Here is an 18,905-nt window from a genome sequence, read left to right as displayed (position 1 = left end):
ATAGGAGCTTTACTTGTACCCCATAACTGTAATGTGCTGCAGTTTTATTTTCATTCAGTACAAATACTTTCTTCTTTGACTAGTAAGTTACTTAGAAGTATATCGGTTAATTTCAAAATGTGGGAGATTCTCCAGATGTACCTGTTAATTTTTGTATATTCAGAGAATATACTTTGTCTGATTTCAGTATATTTCTTTTATGATTCACAATACGGTTTATCTTGATGAATGGTCCATGTGCACTTGAATGTGCATTTTGCTACTAATGGGGAAATGTTAAGGGGAAAGGAGGTTACATTGATTGATAGTGTTGTTCAACTATTCTATAGCCACAGTCATTTTCTACTTGGTTTAGATATTACTGGAAAAAAAATGTTTCAAGCTCCATGTATATTTGTGGATTTGTCCATTTCCCCCTATATAGTTTCATGTTGTGTATCTTAAGGCATTGTTCATAGTCTTAGATCTTTAGACTGCTCGATAAATTGACCACTTTACCCTCATGAAATGCCCCCTCTTTATCCTTAATGGTATTTCTTGTTCTAAAGACTATTTTGTCTGATATTAATATAACCATCTCAGCTTTCTTTGAATTAGTGTTACCATGAAATATCTTTTTCCATGCTTTTACTCTTAACCTATCAATGTATGTACGTATGTATGTATGTATGTATTTGCTTTTTAGGCTGCATCCCACTGCATATGGAGGCTCCCAGGCTAGGGGTCGAATCAGAGCTACAGCTGCTGGCCTACATCGCAGCCACAACAATGCAGGATCCGAGTTGCCTCTGAGACCTACACCATAGCTCATGGCAATGCCAAATTCTTAACCCACTGAGCAAGGCCAGGGATCGAACTCGCAACCTCATGGCTCTTAGTTGGATTCGTTTCTGATGTTTACAACAGGAACTCCCTATCAATGTCTTTAAAATTAAGGTTATTTATAGACAGCTTATGGTTGGGCTTTTGGTTTTGTTTTTTAATTGAACCTGTAAACCTCTCCCTTTTAATTGAAGGTGTTTAGATAATTTACATTTAATGTAATTACTGAAATGACTGGGTTTAAATCTACCATCTTACTTTTTATTTTCTGTTTCATCTGTTCTATGTTTGTTTTTTTTTCCCTTTCTTGCCTTTCTTTGGATTATTTTACAATATTCAATTTACTCTCCACCATTGGCCTATTACCTATATACTTGTTTTATTTTTTAGTAGTTCTTTATGGTTTACAATTTTCATCTGTAAGTTATCAGTCTACTGTTAAACAGCATTCTACCATCTTGCATAATTTAAGGATCTTACACACTGTACTCTCATTTCACTGTTCTTTCCCCCTCGTGATATTTGTGCTACTACAGGACAGTCTCTGAAGCAAAATCTGTTGACGTTTTTATCTTTGCTTTCTGTACAGAATTAATTTTTTCACATTGGCTGCTTTTAATATTTTCCCTTTACCACTCTTTTTGGCAATTCAATTACACTGTGCTTTGTAATTTTCCTTATGTTTCTTCTGCTTGGGATTCACTGAAATTTTGGATCTTTGGATTTACAGTTTTCATTAAATTGGAAAATCTTTTGCCTATTACTTCTTCAAATATTCTCCCGATCCCCATTCCGAGGACTTTAAACCTAGTTTAGTCTGCTTGTTATAGTCTCATGGCTCACTGATACTGTTAATTAATTTAGTCCTTTTATTTCCCCTCTGTGCTTCATTTTGACAGTTCTATTTGTCTACAAATTCACTCATTTTTTTCTGCAATGTCTAACTGCTATGCATTATTCATTTGGATAAGGTGTTTCTGAAATTATATTTGAGTTTTTTATATTTTTATTTCTTTCCTTATCATAATCATGTTTTCCTCTAGTTTTTTTGAGCATAATGATCATATTATAAGAGCTGTTTTAACTTCCTTGCACGTTAATTCCACATCTGAGTCTATCAGCACTGATTTTCCCAGTATTAAAAGTTCTTGCTTCTTTGTATCTCTGGTAACTTAGATACAGGGCATTATGAATTTTATATTATTATATACTATATTTTATTCTTTTCCTTTAAATAGTTTTGGATTTTTTTTTTTCCTGGAATGAGCTGAGTTATTTAAAATCAGTTTGATCCTTTTGAGGCTTGCTTTTAAATTTTGATACATCAGGTTCATAGCAGCCTTTAGTCAAAGGCTCATGACTACCAAGGTGATACCAGTCTGGAGGCCTGACCTGATATTTCATGTACGATAAGATTTTTCTACTGATGACAACATGGATGTTTCTAGTCTTATATAAACTATGGAAATTGTCCAGCCTTCCCTGCTTTTTGATTATTCAAATGGAGGCAGTTCCCTTTCACACATATGCAGATCCATACTAAGCCAAAGACCCGAAGGAACCCTTATATAAGTATATAGAGGTTTCTCTCCATGAAAGAAGAGACCACTTCTTTCTAGTATTCTGTCCCAGAAAATCTCAACCTTTGGCCTCTCTGAATTCTGATCTCTGCCTCCTCAATTCAGTGAAACTGCCTGGGTTCTTTCCCCCTGTGCTGTAGTGTAGAAATTACCTCTAGGCAGTTAGCTAAGACAACTGTAGCACTCCCTTTATCTAATTTCCTTCTTTAAGGGATTATAATTACTTGTTTTTGCTCAGATCTCCAGATTTCTTTATGGTTGTTCTATGAATAAGGGTGAATAGGATTCCTAAATGAGGAATATGTTTTAGCCTAAATCCAAAAAATCCTGCTGGCCTCTGAGATTCTTGCTTATTAGTGAAGTCCGTGGGATGTATTAACTTAATTCTCACATCTTGAGGAATGTTCTATGGTTGCTTCAGCCCTTTAATTCTCAGATACTTCAAAGACTGAGAATTTTTAATTTTAGCTAGATTTGTCATCCAGCCTATATATTATCTATATTTTTCATATAGATATTACAGTTCTTAACTTCTCTTGAGTTTCTTCTTCTAAAGAGGCCATTTTCATGCACTAACTTGGTCAGCATTTATGTTTTTTAAGTCCAAGTCTTACCTCACTGGATTACAATGGTGAATTCAAATACTACAATAAATGTATACTGAGTTTCAGTCCATGAGAATAGAACTCGCTGTACATGGCTGGACTTTGAAACTGGAATGGTAAAGTAGGTGTTGGTCATGGCTATAATGGTATACTGGTCCCCCTGGTCCTTTTGCATTTCCTGTTTATAGTCTTAAGGTATTTCTATAGCAATTGAAAGAACTACCTTGCATAATTCTTGATAGTATATCATTAACCACCAGGAACTAGCCAGAGTAGACTAGTAAAAATGAGCAGTGATCTTCTATTGACCTCCTGGAATCTTTATTGCTTAATGTTTATTACTAAGAAGGTCTTTGGCAATTGCAAAGGTTTCCATTTAGAATGGCCAGTTCAAAATAAATGAAGGGCCAGACTTAGTAGAGATGTGCCCTGTAAAAAGGGTAAGGGCAACATACACTACTCACACATAATATTCATATCCATTACACATTCAAGTAAAGGTGAAAGGAGCACAGAAGAAGCTCAAGAGTTATTTATTTATTTTTTTTCCAGTTCTTAACCTTAGTGCTACTTTGGTTTTCTCCACTATAGCATTCCTATATATCACACATTTCACCCTTCAGTGTATAATTCCTGTCTTTCATAGGGATTGCATAGGATACTGAGACCATATCTAACAATCCTAAGAAGTCTTGCATTCCATCTCATCAGTATATGTGGCCTAAGACTCCTCCTGGGGATTGGGCAAACAGATCTGACTTTTCAGTATTTTTCAGATTCTATGGCTTTAACTGAGAGAATAAATTCAGCCTCCTGTTTATTTTCAATTGTAAATAATGATCCTTATAATTGGGCTGAATTCTACCAGGCTAAAATAGACAGAATGAATTTGCTAAAGCAATTTAAAAGGTGATGCCAGAATGTGTCTCCTATCTTCTAAAACTTTAATAATGCTTTATTAAATCCTTAGTGGAAATTCTACCATTTCCGATTTTGTCATCCTGTTTTGTTTTGTTTTGTTTTGTTTTTTTCCAGAAGTCACCCAAAATCATTCCACCTGGTTAAGCCAGTTATCTGTTCTCCTATCTTTTCATTTCTCCCCCTTTTGCCTCCTTTCTTTTGGATGGCTTGGAAGTTTTTTCACTATGCAGCCCTATGCATGGTAACTAAGCCGGCAGATCTTTACTACCCCTCTGGACAGTCTCTTGGCTTCCCAAGAGGAAGGTTTTCATGACCTACTTCCATGACATCATTTGTGCAAGTGGCATCAAATTATGTCTCCCTCTGGTCATAATAATGCCAGTCTAGGGTTTACTGTAACTTGTACCATTTCTATTATTGCTTTGGAAGGAGTATTCCTCTTGTTCAGGGGATGGGGTGAAGCACTTACTTCTCTCAGAAGAAGACGCCAAATCCCAATCATAATGCACTATAGCAGGTTAGTTGTCATACCACTCAGAAGCATACAGAATGGACTGTCATATCATACATTTGCTCAGCCTAAATAATCCTTTACATTCAACAATGTCTAGGATATTGATGTGGGCTCCTGATTGTTAAGTCTAATAACCCATGCCAATAACTATTCCCCAGGCTTCTGCTGATATTTTCTAAAAGGAACCCTAACTCTTAAATAGAATACTCTTAGCATTGAGTAGTCACCTGACTTTGGTCTCCAACTACCTGTATGGCATTTCTACTGATCAATATGGTTAATCTGCAAGCAAATATATCTTTCAAGAAGCAGAAGGTTTTCCAGTGATGGGTAAATAGAGTCTCAAGCTTTTTCTCCAATTACCATTTCTTTTTCTGTTGTTTTTAAAGGTTCCTGCTTTTACCAGGGCTGCTAACAATAGTTAAATTCTCACTGTCATTTTCTGTCCTCTTTTTTTCTTGCCAAAAAGTGGGGCTAAAAAACAAAATCCCACTGACTAGGCCAATTTGCAATAACAAAAGACTGTATTGTCAAATCAGACTCATACAAACCAGAAACCTTAGCTAGTATCAAATGTTACTGATAATATCAAGGATACAAGCAATCAAACGGTTAAGTGTAAAGCAGGGAGAGGGCCAGGACATCAGTGTAGCTCTCCAGTATAGCTTTTCTGGTCACCTGCTCTGAACCAGGTTAACATGTAAGTGATACAAACTACACATAATCAATGCATGTAGTTTATACCATTAACAGAGAAAATAGCTACCTCAGTCATAAAATGTCTCGATTTCATATTCAGATAGTAACATAACTTATATGATATGTTCCAGGGAGCCATGCTCCCAAAACCCAAAGATTCCAGGCCTGTTTACTAAAATCAATCGGAGCAGCCAGATACAGCCTGCTAAAAGCAGTTCAAAGATAAGGATTCTTCCCCACTAGGAAATATCATTAGTGATTTTGTTTTATTTATTTTTGCCATGAAGTCTATAATTAATGTTTATAAGGAGGATTATATGGGCTCTTCCTTCTTTTTTTCTAGGGGACTTATCCCACTTACTGGAAAAATTGTATTACAGACCTGCTACTTGATCTTTTCATTCCCAGTAATTATGGGGTTTTCTAATCAATAAATCTCCTATGTACTTGAGAATCAAGAATAATTCTGCACTGAGGAAAAAAGCAAGCACAGATGGAAGACAGAATTATTACAGTACTTACAGAGTCCTGAATTTGATTTCAAACTGCCATAAACTCATGAGGCTTTACATATACACACACACATATATCATTTCCCATTTAAAAAAAAAAAGGCTTCTTGAAAAAATGGATATTCTAAGTCTGGGGCAGAAAATGTGTAAGGTGATATTGTATGTTCATAGTATGACTATTTATATTATAATGGCATCAAACTAGAATCTACCTACATGCCATCAAAGATAAAATGGACAGTTAAACTGGTTTATTCCTACAATGGAACACTACACTATAATGAGAAATGAGCAAACTATTGCTCCATTCAATGATGTGAGTGAATCTCATAAGCACAATGCTGAGTCAAAGAAGTCAGACACAATAGGGCATATACTGTATGATTCAACCATATAAAATTCAAAAACTGGAAAAATGAATCTACAGTATTAAGTATCAGAAGAGCTGTTACCTTTGGGAGGGCACATATTGACCAGGGAGATATTAGCAATGTTCTATATCTAGATTTGGGTATTGATGACATAGATATGTTCACTTTTTGAAAATTAAGGTTGAACACAAGAATTTGTGTGCTTTTTTGTATTTATGTTCTACTTCAATAAAAGGCTACTTAAAAACAAAACGTGAGGCAAATCCACATTTATTGACATGGAGAAAAATCTCCAAGTCATATTGTTGAGGGAAAAAAAGTAAGTTGCCTATCAATACACAGCATTAAGATACTATTCATATAATATTTAAAACCCGTAAAACAGTCACAGTATTTCCAGATCATAGAATCATAGTGGAAATATTATGGTTGTTTTATGAGTTTTCAAATATTACATATACACATATTTAAAAAAATGATTATAAAGATGATCAGTATCACTCTGGTGGGTATCTGCTCCTCTCCTGTCAACCATGAAAAATGAATCTACAGCATTAAGTATCAGAAGAGCTGTTATCTTCGGGAGGGCACATATTGACCAGGGAGATGTGATAGGCAACTTACTTTTTTTCCCTCAACAATGTGACTTGGAGATTTTTCTCCATGTCAATAAATGTAGACGGGAGATGAGCAGATTGAACACACATGAAATCTTTTTTGTATCCGTGAAAATTTAGCATTATATGGCAAGAACATTTTCATGTAATACTCATATAACTAAAAATAAATATTTCTAAAAGGAGGGACTGTTCTTAAACACAATGTGGAAATAGTTCTTTAAAAAAATCTAAAAACCAGACACTTTTTTAAACACTTAGCCCTTAATGTGAAAATTTCACAAGTTCACTTATGCCTGTAAGACACCAAGGCTATGCAGCACAATTATCAGAATATGTTTTTATACATCCATGTAGAATAGAATCAACCCTTAAATAAGACCATTCTATAATCTAATGGGCCATAAAACTTTGCTGACCCGTCTCCCCATGGAAAGGTCCTATTGACCCATATTTTTTTTGCCTAAAACATTTTCTGAAAAAAAAATTTTTTTTCTTTTTAGGGCCACACAGGTGGCATATGGAAGTTCTCAGGGTAGGGGTCACACAGGAGCTGCAGCTGCTGGCCGACACCACAGTCACAGCCACAGCAACACCAGATTCGAGCCACATCTATGACCTACACTACAGCTTGCAGCAAAACCAAATCGTTAACCCACTGAGCGAGGCCAGGGATCAGACCCACATCCTCAAAGACACCATGTTGGGTTCTTAACCCACTGAACCACAACAGGAACTCCCTCTGAAAATTTTAAAGTGTGTATGTGTTGGGAGAAGCTTGGAATCCTATATCACAACATTTATGTTTGTATCTTTAGAAGGTCACTCAACAAATATTTCTTTAATAGTGTTCTTGAGAGTAACTTTCATCTTTGTACATCTAGGCAATCAATATTAAAATCAGATCTATACTTTTGTCATTGGGATGTCAAGGACAAATTAATTCAGTTTTATACTTTACTCAAAAGTTGGATAGCCATCAATCCTTACATAGAGGTACACACACATCCATACACACAAATGAAAAGACTAGCAATACCAGCTATATACTGTAAATAATAAAGGCTGTAATAAGGTCATTGTTAATGATATTCTGTTATTCTGTCTTTCTAATTAGGCAGGTTCTCTCAGCATTCCTAGTCTATTCTATCTTCTAGTAGTAAACGGATAGAATGTACTGTCCAGTGAAGTGTCACATGAACTGCCTTCAGAAGTACGCCATCTTATAAAACCTAAGAACGTGAGCAACAAAGAGAGAGGGAGAGCATATTCTGTATACATTCATATAGAAACTCATATGACAAATATATCTATAGTGAGAACTTTCATCATTTAATTTCTTTTTTTTTTTTTTTCATCTTTTTAGGGCCGCATCCACAGCATATGGAGGTTCCAGGCTAGGGGTCCAATTGAAGCTGTGGCCTCCGGCCTATGCCACAGCCCCAGCAACACAGAATCCAAGCCACATCTGCGACCTACACCACAGCTCATGGCAACAGAGGATCCTTAACCCACTGAGTGAGGCCAAGGATGGAATCCGTGTCCTCATGGATGGTAGTTGGGTTTGCTAACCACTGAGCCACGATGGGACCTCTGAGAGCTTCAACCTTTTCTCAAAAATGAGACCACAACACTACTTCAATCTTTTTAACAGCTAAGATCAACTGTATGTTTTCTAAATAAGGCTTGCCACTAAAGAAGACAGTAATATTTTTTTGTTTACCAAGAAAAAATATTATGGAATCTTTCTTTTAATGTTATTTAAAATGTGAATTTATCTGTAAAACCGTTCATAGCTTTTGAGACCTTGTTATTTCAGAGATCAGCAAGGTAAACACTCTCAAATGAGGTATATGATTTAGGCTTTGAGAACCCCAAGGGTCCAGGGCACTTACTGTGATAGGTTCATGAAATAAATGAACTGGGCTCAAATCCCATGGTTTCTCAAAAATGGATATAATTATTAAAATTCAAAACAAGAAATTAAATGTGTTTGTATGTAATATTCATATTTGAATCATATTACTATCTGCCTGTAGTATCTATACTAATTGATCAAATGACATTTTCTCAAACATAAAGTTTTCTCCATCCTTGTCATAACTCCCCTGCCCTGCTTATTTCTGATACCATAAACAAAGCCAACCATTTATTTTAGCATTATTCAAAATATGTCAAAAAATACAAGGAAAATATCACGTGTTGTACCTAATACAGATTTTTTAAAGTGTCAAAAAAAATCAGCCTATATTTCCTATTTTCTATGAACTTGAATTCCATGTACTATAAAAAGAACTTAAGTCGACGGACCACAATATAATACTAGTTTTAGAGGTAGTAATATATATTTTTTAAAAAATTATAACAGGCTCACTATTAATCACTTTGGTAAATGATCAAAAGCCCATTTTAAAACTTTTCCTTACTTAATTTCTTCAGCTTGTAATTCCATATTTTTATATTCTAAGTCTAGCTTCCTTTCGTGCTGTAATTGCTTATTAGTGAACTCAGATGATCTGCATGGTAAGAGACAGCTTCTTTGAATGTCTGGCTACATACCTAGAGCTGCTACTTTGATGATGATTGCTTGAATGTTAGATGATATCATCTCTCGGAGCAAATCTTCCTGGTTTCTCTGCCAAAGGTAAGCTAAAGGCTGGAGATTAAGCCTTTTACACCTATAAAAAAAAAATCAGATGATATTTTAATATTCTATACTTGGATCCATAGCAATTCCTTTGATTTTAAACATACTGCTTCTCTCAAGAATTTTAGCATATAAAATGTTTTAAAAATGTTTTGCATAATGAAGTTTATATATACAACATAAACATATTTAATTTCCATGGGCTATGCATAAACAGATAAAAATGAAATCTCCAGGCAGATTAGAAATATTAATTTTAGTAAGGATCTAAGTTTAGAAATCTATGCAAAAAAGCTTCCGAATGCTAATGGATGATTATTCTTATTTTTAGAACTTCCTTGGGATCACAATTGTGAAGTATGCTCAAAAGAGACAATCAAATTTATCCTAATAAAATATATACTGATTAAATTTTTTATACCTATGGCTACACGGACAACTCTTATCTACTAACTTAGAAAGTTTTTAAAAGAATTTGACTTTGGGGGGGGAGATAAACTAGGAGTATGGGATTAACAGATACAAACTACTACACATAAAATAGGCAACAAGGATTTACTGTATAGCACAGGAAACTATATTCAACAATTTATAAAAACCTATCAAAGAAAATAATCTGAAAAAAAAAATATAACTGAATCACTTTGCTGTATACCTAAAACTAACACAATATTGTAAGTCGACTATAATTTAAAAAAAAAGAGAAAAAAAGGTGAAATAAAGATATTTTAAAACAATCAAAGGAATTAAGAATAATGACAGGAGTTCCCATCGTGGCACAGAAGAAATGACTAGGAACCATGAGGTTGTGGGTTCGAGCCCTGGCCTTGCTCAGTGGGCTAGGGATCCGGTGTTGCTGTGAGCTGTGATGTAGGTCACAGATGTGGCTCGGATCTGGCATTGCTGTGGCTGTGACTAGGCCGGCAGCTAGTAGCTCAATTAGACCCCTGGCCTGGGAACCTTCATATGCCACGGGTGTGGCCCTAAAAAGACAAAAAAAAAAAAAAAAAAGAATAAATATAATGACAGTGACAGCAAAAATAAAGAATTTAACTCTGAGTGAAAAAAAAATATTAAGAACAAAAAGTACATATACTGAGCACCTACTATGTTGCAGGCACTGAACTACATATTTTACAACATGGTGCTGTAGAAAGAATGTGGATTCCAGAGTCCAGACAAACTGGGTTTGAAACCCCTTGTACACTCACTAGCTGTGTGACCTTGAGAAGTTAACTAAGCCCTAACATCTTTAGTTTCCTAGTTTCATACACAGGAACGAAAGTATTTCCTTTCACAGTTCTTGAGAGATTAAAAGATTAGTAAGTGAAGTCATCCTTTATCCCCCTTTCTTCACATCCTACATTCAATTTACCACAATGTGGAACATGATCACTCTGCACCAAGTTCTCTCCTCACTTCTTTACATTTCCAGTCCTTCTCTTTTAAAATTGGTTTTTGGTATAGTAGCCAGTGTGATCCATTTAATAACTAAAGCAGATCATGGGATTCCTCTGCTCAGAGATCATGGGATCTCCCTCCCCATCACTCGTGAAATAGACCTGCATGGATCTTGCCCTGGTTGGCGCTCAGGCCTCATCTCCTGCTAGTCTTCCCACACTCCAAAATGCCAGCCCTAGCCCGCTCACTCCTGCCTAACATACTAGTCATGTTCCTACCTTCTTTGCTTACTTTACGCCTGTGCTTGAACCGTCACTTTCTCAGGAAGTACTGTAACTGATTAGTTGATTAAAAGTGATGTAGATTAATTGATTAATCAATAAAAAGTAATGTAGATAGAGAATGTAGTAGAATGCCCGGATAAAATAGGTTTCAATAAATTGTAGTCAGAGCCAAGTGACTTGCTCAAGTAGCTAAGATCAGATTTCAAGTAAAAAAATATAGCTCTATACCCCATCATCAGTAAGGTTTCCTGGCTAACTATTCCAGCACACACTGAACTCAGAAAATCTCAACACTTATTAAATGTACCACATGTTTGGTCACTTGCTCATATATGGTCTTAGAAATATCACTCTTTTTTTTTCATGCACATATACCCTTTCAAAGAAATCAAAGTCTTCCTTAGAGACTGGTTTATGTAATTTTCCTTCGTACAATGTCCCAAGCATCTAAAACAATGTTGAGGCAGTTAATAAATATAAAAATAAAATTAAAACTACACGTGACACAAGCATTGCAGTTTTCTTCTGTCCTGTTACCAGTATTTAATACCTAATAACCAGCCCGTCTCTTTAACCTTTTTTAGCTAAGTTTCTTTTTTTTGAAAAAAACTTTACTACTTTCTGATCTTATTGCAAAATTCTCAGTTGCTGTTTTGATATCCACGACCTTTTGACTATTTGTAGACTAATGTCATAACTTTTTTACCTATTTAAAATTTCTAACAGTTTGTAATATCATCGCCGAAATGAGCTTCTTTTGTAAATCACTGTTATCTTTGAGCCATCTATTAAATGCTTTACATCTTGAAAATATAATGATGCAACATAAGCTACAAATTGAAAATTGGCTAATTAAAAACTGAGTCTGTAGACCCGTGGACATCCAATAACACTGCTTTAAAATTTTCAAGGGTAAAATTATTGCAGATATGTTTGATAGCATATAATCTGGGCATCTTAAACCATGTCTTGAAGTGTACCTGAGATCGAATTTTGAGAAATAGCCTGCATCGGTCTATGAGTATTGTATAGGCCCTTCTTCCTTATAGATAGAAGACAGCTTCCTAATCAGGACCCATTTTAACTTGGCTCATTAAAGTTTTCACAAATAGATGTCAGCCCTATCTACGGTGTAGCTACCCATTAAACCATGTAGGTGTGAACATATTCAAAAACAGATTTTTAAACAAAATAATTCTCAGAGAATATGACTTAAAATTTTATGAAAATAATAATGTTTTTAACATACAGCTTGAGGAATATGTAATCCATCTCCATCTGTAAAAGCAGTTGTTCTTAAATACAGGCAGACAGAATGTAAAGAAAACTTTTTCAAAATACACATGTTTGACCTCTTCCCCCACTTCCACCTGTACTCTCCATTCTCCAGAGATTCTGACGGTTCACCAAATAAGAGATCATCACATTTCTTTTCACTTAATTATGCTTTGCATTGTTTTCCCTTCATTTATTTTAAAAATTCTGTATACTTAACTGCCTTAAATTCATTGTGGAATCCGAGAGAAAATAAATGGAATAAAAAATAAAACAAGTTTTTAAGTCTATAAATATGCAAGTTTTTAATGAGAAAGTCATTGTGAATGTTTCTGTCAAGAATATGAAATTATTACATAAATACAGTTTTCATCTTATTTCCATTTATCCTTTTGAATAGCAAAATCATTTATTTCCAAGTCAAGCTGTACTCAGGATTAAAGGTGGAGTCCTTATTTTCTTTTTTGCTAACATAATTATATGTAAAGTCTCCATACAATATTTTATTTATCCAAATAAATTAAAACAAAAATTAAATTCACTCAGGGGGTGTTTTGCCAAGCCAACATTAAGTAATCATTATTATCATTTGACCTTATATTTTTAGGGTAGATCAAAGGAGTTGACTGTTGTGGTATTTGTAGATGCAGACAATGTTTTACTAGTACTGTGTTGCTTGGGAGTTGGGAGAAGTGGGAGGAGCAACAATCTAAAAATTCTTGAAATTTGAATGGCTTTTTATAGAGGTATTCCAATCTTATGAATACTTTTAGTCAAGACCTGAATTCTAAGTACCAAAGAAGAAGAGATTTATGTTTTTTTCTTTAAAATATTATTGCATTCCTTCTATTAGCTCTGGATTTTTATTACAAATGACAATGAGTTAAAAGATATTAAAAGGGTGTACTGATTCAAATAAGGAAAAGCTGAAAATAATGCTAATCTTTGTTTCAATTTTTTTATTATAAACAATTTATTTTTCCACATGGTAAGTTTTCTCATGTGTTGACGTAAGGATAGAAAAAAGTAAAAGTGCAACATTTTTTATTTAAGGAAATACATTTAACTTCATGGAGCAGGTAGAATACCATATCTATTTATTATTTGGATATAATTATTAATTTTTTATTTACTCACACTCTCAAAATACATAATTTAAAAATGCAAACAAATTAATGTTTTCTTACACATTTTCTACTCGAACACGCTGGTAGTCAGAGAGTATAGCTCCTACTGATATTCCCTCTACTTCTTCTTTTTCCTGAAAATAAAGAAAACATACAAGTTTAAAAAATAAATAAGCATATGGCTCTGCATCATGTTCTGAAAATTATAAATGAACTGTGTTTCATCTAGAAAACCACCTTGAAACAAACAGAATAATTTAACGAAAATGCAATCCACATTCAGGAAAAAGAAAAGTATATTAAAAATATACTTTTAATATTTAAGCTCTCAGCTCTGGGGGGGGGGGTAATAATTATTCTTTTGACCAAAAATCCAAGTAACTAGAGATCATTTTCCATGGAAAAGATAAAGGCAGCACTTTTAAAAAGGTTTTCTCACTTTAAAGGCTCACTGACGTTTGATGGAAATTTCTGAGAAATCTCTAAGGACAAAGTTTTCCCAGGGTTGCCTAACTTAAAAAAAAAAAAAAAAAAAAGCAATGGCATAAGTAAATTAAAGAACACAATGATTTTAATCTGTATTTTAGAAAGAAAAAATGATTGCCATAGGTGCATCCAGGAAGCCAAGATGATAGAGGTATTTCCTGTCTAACAGTATAGCATTGTGGATAAAAAAAACCTAGGATGGGAAGGAAGCAATGATTATTATCAACAGAGAAACAACTGAGAACATCAAGCAGTATATCCAGCAAAGTACCCTAGGGATGAGGACTAGTCTATCCAGCATACCCATTAATGACATGGAAGAGAATGTAAATTAAAACATGATCAAGTTTGCAAATGATACAAAACTAGGATGGATTAAAAAGAAAATAACAGGAAATCAATCAAGTATGTAGATGGATATGGACAACTTGGGGATCTGGAAGGACAGATCTAAGATGAGATTTAATGTAAAGAAATGTAAAATAATACACTTAGGGGAGAAAGATACCCAATACAGGTATAATTTAAGGAACTGTTATCTAGAACACAGATAGGAAAAAAGTGATTTGGGGGGGTAATTACCGATAACAAGCGAAACAGAAATTCTCTCAACAGACACATAGAAAAGTCATCCTAGCAAATGGAGTACAGAAGTAACTATTTCAGAGCAGAGAGATGACATCATTATTAACACTTTGGTCTTTCCAAACTTGGAAACCTAGAAAGAACAATAGTTGTTCTTTTCGAAAATTTTTTATTGGGGGATAGTTGATTTACAATGCTATATTAGCTTCAGGTTTACAGCAAAGTGAATTGGTTATACACATACATACATCCATTCTTTTTTCCTGTAAGGGTTATTACAGAGCACTGAGTAGAACTCCCTATGCTATACAGTAGGTCCCTGCTAGTCACTTATTCTATACATAGTAGTATGTAGTGTTTCACATAAAAACAAATTTAGTAATTTGAGTTATTCTAAAATAACCCCTAATGTTCTAAAATGATGCCATAATAAACAAAAATGCACAAAAGGAATCTCCCATTTATTTGAAGATAAAGCCAATTTAAAAGTTCCACTCTAAAATGACGAAGAAATATCTGCCCAAACCTCCTCAAAGTAAAATGATTCTATCTATTAGACAAGGATTCCAGGAAAAGAGCTATTTATTTTGCTTTCCTATTTTAGCAACTTTGTGAGAATGTTTGCTTGTAACCTTTCTCTAACCTTCCTAGTCATTTTCTTTTCATAAAAGTCATTGTATTAGGACACCATCAAACTCCTAGAAGAAAACATAGGCAAAACACTCTCTGACATCAACATCATGAATATTTTCTCAGGTCAGTCTCCCAAAGCAACAGAAATTAGAGCAAAAATAAACCAATGGGACCTCAAAGGAAACCCAAAAGAAAACAAAAAGACAACTTACAGAATGGGAGAAAACAGTTTCAAATGATGCAACCGACAAGGGCTTAATCTCTAGAATATATAAACAACTTATACAACCCAGCAGCAAAAAAACCAATCAATCAATGGAAAAATGGGCAAAAGACCTGAATAGACTGTTCTCCAAAGAAGATATACAGATGGCCAGCAAACACATGAAAAAATGCTCAACATCGCTGATTATAAGAGAAATGCAAATCAAAACTACCATGAGATATCACCTCACACCAGTCAGAATGGCCATCATTAACAAATCCACAAATAACAAGTGCTGGAGGGGGTGTGGAAAAAAGGGAACCCTCCTACACTGTTGGTGGGAATGTAAACTGGTGCAGCCACTATGGAGAACAGTTTGGAGATACCTTAGAAATCTATACATAGAACTTCCATATGACCCCGCAATCCCACTCTTGGGCATCTATCCGGACAAAACTCTACTTAAAAGAGACACGTGCACCCGCATGTTCAGTGCAGCACTATTCACAATATCCAGGACATGGAAACAACCCAAATGTCCATCGACAGATGATTGGATTCAGAAGATGTGGTATATATACACAATGGAATACTACTCAGCCATAAAAAAGAATGACATAATGCCATTTGCAGCAACATGGATGGAACTAGAGAATCTCATCCTGAGTGAAATGAGCCAGAAAGACAAAGGCAAATACCATATGATATCACTTATAACTGGAATCTAATATCCAGCACAAATGAACATCTCCTCAGAAAAGAAAATCATGGACTTGGAGAAAAGACTTGTGTTTGCCTGATGGGAGGGGGAGGGAGTGGGAGGGATCGGGAGCTTGGGCTTATCAGACACAACTTAGAATAGATTTACAAAGAGATCCTGCTGAATAGCATTGAGAACTTTGTCTAGATACTCATGTTGCAACAGAAGAAAGGGTGGGGGAAAAAATATAATTGTAATGTATACATGTAAGGATAACCTGACCCCCTTGCTGTACAGTGGGAAAAAAAAAAAAGTCATTGTATTATTAAAAAAGTCAAGGTATAACACTCCTCATTAAATGCAAATATGGCAGAGATCATTGAGTAGTGAATGATTTACCAAAGATCAAAATTTTGGTTATATTCTTACACGATATATTGCTTATCTGAAGTTCTGCCAAAACATAAGGTACTAAATATGTGTGTGTGTTTCACTACAGATCATAAAAACAGGCCCTGTTCTGTGACCCACATCATTTGGGGAAAAAGTCAGAAAATTAGCAATAGTAGCAAAATCAAAGCAATGAAAATATTAGGAGAAAAACAAAGAGAATGATTAGCAGAATAAAAGATATCATACCAAGGCAGCATAAAGACACAGCAAAATAAATCATGTTGTGCCATACCTAAAATAAAAATAAAGATGCTGCAGAAAATAGTTAATACAGAATCTGAGACCCAGAAATTTGGCTAGATTTGAAAAAACTTTCTCTGAGTCCATCCCATGCCCATGAAGCAACCTCCAATCTCTAATTTAGGTTGCCTTGTTACTTTTAACCCCAGAAAGATTACACTAATCTATAAAAACAAGCATTTTTATCCACTTAAAAATGATCTATGTTATAAATTAACAAATTGTCATTCTAGCTTATACATTAGACTTAAATGGATTTGGTCTATACTAGTTTAGAGAGCCTGATAACTTCTGGGCACATGGTCAAAATCAAGTCTCTAGACTGGAGAGCTATACCACAGTACTCACCAAAATAATAGCAATACAAGCTTAACCAGCCATGTAAACTCTTCTAACAATAATACCAACATTCTTTAGTTGTTCACTTAATATTAAAATACACAACAAAAATGTTTTATATGACCATACAAGGTGCCAGTTTCTATAAATAAAATTATCCTTACTGTTAGCAGATTCAGGCATCAAAACTAAGTGATAAAGAAAGTGACATGAAAAGGAAAAGCTAGAGAAAGTTTTACAGAAGAGGTGACTGTAGGGCCTAATGTTCAATGATATACTGGATTTTGTTGATAAAGGAAAGAAAGGTAGTAGGGAACAATTCAGAGTGAAGAATATGAACCACAAGACCACAAAATAAAGTGTTTGGCATCTTAAGGGATGGTCAGCAGTGTGGGGCAGGTGCAGATGAAAGCATACATCGAGACATGGAAGAAAACAAGGCTGGAAAAGTAAATTGGGATCAGGTTGTTCAGAAATGTAGCCTATACCCTGAAGGTAATAGACAGCCCTTGCCTGTAGAAATATTTTTTCCAATCAACTCTATTTGTGGTACAATTCACGTGCATTAACTGCATCCATTTAAACTGCACAATTTGATGAGACAAATGCACACACAAGTAAAACTGCCACCACAATCAAGATACAAATCATTTGGATGACTCCCCAACAATACCTTGCACCTCTCTGCAGCCCAGCCCTTCCCCATCACTCTTGGCTTTAGGCAACTACCGATCTGTTTTATGTCATTATACATTAGTTTACATTTTCTGGAAGGTTATATAAATAACATCCCACAATATGTATTCTTTGTTTCTAGCTTCTTTCACTCAGTATAATGATTTTGAGATTCATCTATGTTACATGTGTATACATAGTTCATTCCTTTTATTCCATTTTAATCCATTGTATGGATATGCCACATTTGTTTATCCTTTCACTTGTTGATGGCTATTTGGGCTGATTCCAGTTTGCGGTTCTTGTGAACAAAGCTATGAATTTTACTTTATGTCTTTGTGTGAATACATATTTTCACTTTTCTTGAGTTACTAAAGAATTTAAGAAGTGAGATATGATCATATTTAAAAGTAAAAAGATAAACCTGGTGACAGTGTGCAGGATTGACTAGAGTAGAGAAAGAGAAGAAGGGGCCTAATCAGAAAAAACTGAAGAATGGTGATAAAAGGACAAATTCCAAAAATGATTTGGAGACAAAATTAGTAGGACTTGTGAACAGAGTGAAGTCCACATAAAGGGTGGGACGAATGACTATACTTTAAGTGACTACATAACCGAGAAAGGAAATATATGTCTTAAAAGAAAATAGTGTATTTAGCATTGTATATGTTGTATTCTATTTGTTTGCTAGGTATCTGAAGTAGATAAGACCAACAGTTGAAGTGAGAGTTTTAACTAAAGAAACAACACCCCACCCCCAGGGCTGAGGAGGCAGCTAGTGTCTGACTGCAGCTTTGCTGGCCCCATACCACCCTTCTTATAATCTTATAGCAACTATGTACCTTATGTCCTTACTAGCAGCCCTGCTAACCAGTGCTCCAAGCATTGTTTATCAGTTTCACTTCTGTAATCTTGTTTGCTCAGCTTCTTAGGCAGGAACTCTGTCTGCTCAGGGAAGGGGGTGGGCCGGGACTATTTGCACAGAAAACCTTAAAACCCAGAAGTCTGTGTTGTATAAAAACTACCCACAACAAAGACCTGGTACTGACTCTGGAGGCGAGTCCTCTGAGCCAGTACTGGTGCTGAATAAACCTGCCTATTGTGCATCTCTGAGTGCCACTGATCTTCTACTGCCACGGTTTCTGCAACATAGGTATACTGAATACAGTCATTCCTCCATATTCATGGGTTCTGCATTCATGCATTCAACCAAC

At 35.0% G+C, this 18,905-nt stretch overlaps 1 protein-coding gene across 4 annotated transcripts in view; it reads right to left on the bottom strand.

The window, feature by feature from the left end:
- Window positions 1-18,905, bottom strand: part of DPH6 (diphthamine biosynthesis 6) — a 172,882-nt gene that overhangs the window by 71,626 nt on the left and 82,351 nt on the right. For all 4 annotated transcript variants that reach the window (XR_014814563.1, XR_014814567.1, XM_021098213.2 and 1 more), the window contains 2 exons: window positions 13,436-13,509; window positions 9,201-9,319 (listed from right to left, as the gene is read on the bottom strand). Coding sequence is in view for 2 of the 4 variants with exons in the window: in XM_021098213.2 (XP_020953872.1) it covers window positions 9,201-9,319; window positions 13,436-13,509 (193 nt within the window). In the remaining 2 variants the exon portion in view is untranslated. The remainder of the gene's footprint in view (window positions 1-9,200; window positions 9,320-13,435; window positions 13,510-18,905) is intronic.

Source organism: Sus scrofa, chromosome 1 (assembly GCF_054392235.1).
Source record: "Sus scrofa isolate SSC_HxYL_T2T_F1_AM1 chromosome 1, Sscrofa_HxYL_maternal_Yorkshire_Landrace_v2.0, whole genome shotgun sequence".
Taxonomy (NCBI): domain Eukaryota; kingdom Metazoa; phylum Chordata; class Mammalia; order Artiodactyla; family Suidae; genus Sus; species Sus scrofa.
The sequence above is the reverse complement of the archived record's forward strand: the minus strand, read 5'-3'. Positions and strand labels throughout refer to the sequence as shown.